Raw genomic sequence first — 3,637 nt, forward strand, 5'->3', positions numbered from 1 at the left:
TTTGGATGTCGTTCCAATCACTTCTGATACTACGAACTCTAATATCCATAGATATGTCCGTATTTTGTTTATATTCACGTCTTAGCACTTCATTTTAAGACCTAATCATTTCCATTTACCCATTACATCATATTATGAAGTTTAATTAAACTCGTGGAGTTTAATTTTCAGAATTACTCCCATTGATGAATTCTATTTACCAATGCCCGTCAATTCTAATATATACGTACGTATGTATATGTGTATGCATGCATGCGTGCATCTGTGTTTATAGATGATTGCGTGAATTTGGATGGATAGAATATGATCAATAGTAACATGTACAGCAAAGTCAAAAACAATAATGGAAAATGAAATAACAGTAAGAAAGGAGTAAATTATGTAAGTAGCAGTATAAAAAGAAAAAAGTGAAATATAAAAAAGAAATTAGAAAAGAAGAAACAATTTCCAGAAGATTTAACATCACAGAAATTTATTATACATTCCCAAAGATATCTTTTTATTTACATTATGGAGAAATTATATCAAAGGATGATAAATATAACATAATTACCCAATATATATCGGAGAGTATCGTTGTATAATTCTTTTTTGATATTAATTTTTTTTTTAATTATTTATGGAAAACATAGTTTGTTCGATTGAATTTTCCAAAATTCTATTAGCATTTGGTTAAAAATTAATTTCAAAAGGATGAAAAAGAAAAAAAACGAGAAACACTTTTTCTATTTTTGAGGCAACATTTTTCAATATATAAATGTATAGAAAGTGAGTATTATGATTATATTTTTGATCTTATAGATAAGTTGATAAAAAAAAATTATGAAGGCTTATAGGAGATGAAAGATGAAAGAAGAAAGAATGCTTGAGGAAGATGATGATAGGAATGATAAGATTAGCAATAGGAACAATAAGAGGTTGTATCAGCATCAAGGATTACACCTTTACTATCACCAACTGGCATCCATGTATGCTTTACTGATTGTTGAATTCGTTGCATTACCAAATCCAATAAGCAATCAACTGATCTTTCCACATTTGTTGATGAAAAGGCGCTTGTTTCAAAATATGGCAATCTAAAATAAAATTTTATTGCTTACTTTCCCTTTTTTTTCGTTATTGTAATAGTAATTATAACTTTAATGTATTTTGATAATTAATCACAGTTCCTTTTCTATTTTTCACCAATTTTTTTTTACATTTATCATTTCAAATATATTATCAAGATTATTGATTGAATATCAAATTAATTGATTATTAAGCAGTTCTTCCAATCATCTATCAAAAATAATATAATTGCAAATAATGGATGAGCAAGTATTTTTTTTTTTTGATACCAAAAAAATGATATTATTAAAAAAAAAAGGAAGATTGATAATATAATTTGGAATGAATAAATTTGAATTGTGTATTATTTATGTCGAAAAAAAAATATCGAATAATTTTACTTGGATAATTAATTAGTTTTTTTTTCTAATTTATTTAGCACATTTTTGCATTTTTAGCACATAGCACATTTTTTAATCTTTGAATGGATTTCAAACTCAAACAGTATCCAATTATTCCTTATTAAAATAAAAATTATAGCAAAGAATTAATATTGTTGTTATTTTTAGAAGCCATAATTTGATAAAAAAAAAGAAGAAAAAGAAGGAAATGTAATATAGCAAAATAGGAAAGATAGCAATGGAAGTTATATGCACAATGGAGCTTAATGAGATATTTATTTTATTCAATATTGGAATTAGAAATAAAACTGAAGCGAAGATGAAGGAATAAGAATTGTCATTCAATTATAAAAACATCTATTCATTACGTAAAAAAAAAAACACTATAGGATGGGAATTTTTAAAATTTGAAGAAAAAAAAACTAGATTCTTTAAACTAATGCTTCAAGAATGTAAATATTACGATAAATTGAACAATTGAATGTTGATTTCATTAATTCACTTCCTCTATTAATATTTCCATGCTTTTAGTGAACTTTATTAGTACAGTGATGTATGTTGATAATTTGGCATCTTCTTGTGATAAATAATTTTATCAGTATTCTCTTTAAAGAAATGATAACAAAGAGTAAGAAGTAGTATTAGTAGTGGTAGTAGTAATAATAGTGATAAGGTTAAATTTTTTTTTTTTGATATTATCGTTTGATTATTAATTTGAATAATTGTTATATGCATGGCTAATTTATCATATAATTACAAGATTAGTAAAATTTAAGTTAAAATTAGTTCAATCAAAAAAAAAAAAGATGTGTATATAAATACCCCAATTGATCAGCTAGTTGTATTGCTCGTGCCGTACTAACTTGTCTTCGATTTTCCAAATCTGATTTATTACCACAAATAATTATGTCAGGTGTTTCACAATATGCATGGATCTGCAAAAAAAAAGAAAAAGAAAAAACGTATTTTGGAAGAATTTCAGACTTGCGACCCAAATAATATATTTAATTTTAACCTGTTTTTTTTTTTTTCTATTTGAAAAAAAAAGAAAATACTGTAGCAGAAAAAACAAAGCAACGAGAAATGTTCTTGCTGTAAATGATACATAATTATCGGATTACTGAGACCATTGAAATTAAATTAAGGAATAGAAATTAAATTAAATATGCACTTTCAACTGCGATAACCAATCCCTAATATTTAGGAATGACTGTTCGTTTGTAATATCAAATATAAGTATGAAACCCATTGCATCACGAAAAAATGCTGTCGTAAGACTACGAAACCTAAAAAAAAAAAAAAGAAAAAGAAAGAAAATTCATCATTGTTATTTTCCATTTAAATAAACTTCAATTTTAATGTTCTATTTTTAGTCTAATGCAAAAAGAAAATTCTCCACTAATAAACCATCATTCTAGTTAAAATTTATTTTTTCCATAAAATAATTTAAAATTACAGCAAGTAAAACGATTTCTGCAGAAAAAAAAAGTCCCTTTTTTTTTCTGCTTAATTATTATGAGTGATATATGAAGGTGAATTGAAAGTAAAAAATAACAAACCTTTCTTGTCCAGCTGTATCCCATAATTGTAGTAAAACACGCTGTCCTCTTCCACCATAACCTCCACGACCATTTTTATAAATCTGAATTAAATCAATAAAATTATCAAATAACTTTTTTTCCTCTCATTCATAAATCGATAATTTATACAAATTATAAACTTACAACTTTTTTTTCTTTGAAATCAATCCCAACAGTTGATATGAATTGACCGGTAAATGTATTATCCGTGTATCGATGCTAGAATGAATGAGAATAGACGATGAAAAACTTTGCTGCTTTTTTTCAGACAATTAAAAATTTGAAAATAGTGAAAAGGATATTTTGATAAATAATAATATCACAATATCATCATCATATCAAGTATCAGAATGGGAAAAATAATGATTAGTAATATTTGAGATCAGTTGGCAAAAAAAAACGATTTTTTTTTCTTCGCAATGTTTAGTCATAATTAATAATAATAACAATAGTAATAACAATTTAATAATAATAATAATAATAATAATAATAACAAATAATAATAATAATAATAATAATAATAATAATAATAATAATAATAATAATAATAATAATAATAATAATAATAATAATAATAATAATAATAATAATAACAACAATAATAATAAT

At 24.1% G+C, this 3,637-nt stretch overlaps 1 protein-coding gene across 1 annotated transcript in view; it reads right to left on the reverse strand.

Moving 5' to 3' along the window:
- Positions 1–895: 895 nt before the first annotated feature.
- LOAG_13598 (hypothetical protein) overlaps positions 896–3,637 on the reverse strand; it is a gene marked incomplete at its 3' end in the record, with an annotated part of 3,840 nt that continues 1,098 nt past the window's right edge. Inside the window, exons 2-6 of the mRNA XM_020448698.1 lie at positions 3,173–3,247; positions 3,008–3,090; positions 2,620–2,734; positions 2,271–2,383; positions 896–1,076 (exon numbers count right to left, since the gene is read on the reverse strand). Of these exons, the coding sequence (XP_020301180.1) occupies positions 896–1,076; positions 2,271–2,383; positions 2,620–2,734; positions 3,008–3,090; positions 3,173–3,247 (567 nt within the window). The remainder of the gene's footprint in view (positions 1,077–2,270; positions 2,384–2,619; positions 2,735–3,007; positions 3,091–3,172; positions 3,248–3,637) is intronic.

Source organism: Loa loa (assembly GCF_000183805.2).
Source record: "Loa loa unplaced genomic scaffold supercont3.20, whole genome shotgun sequence".
NCBI classification, from domain to species: Eukaryota; Metazoa; Nematoda; class Chromadorea; order Rhabditida; family Onchocercidae; genus Loa; species Loa loa.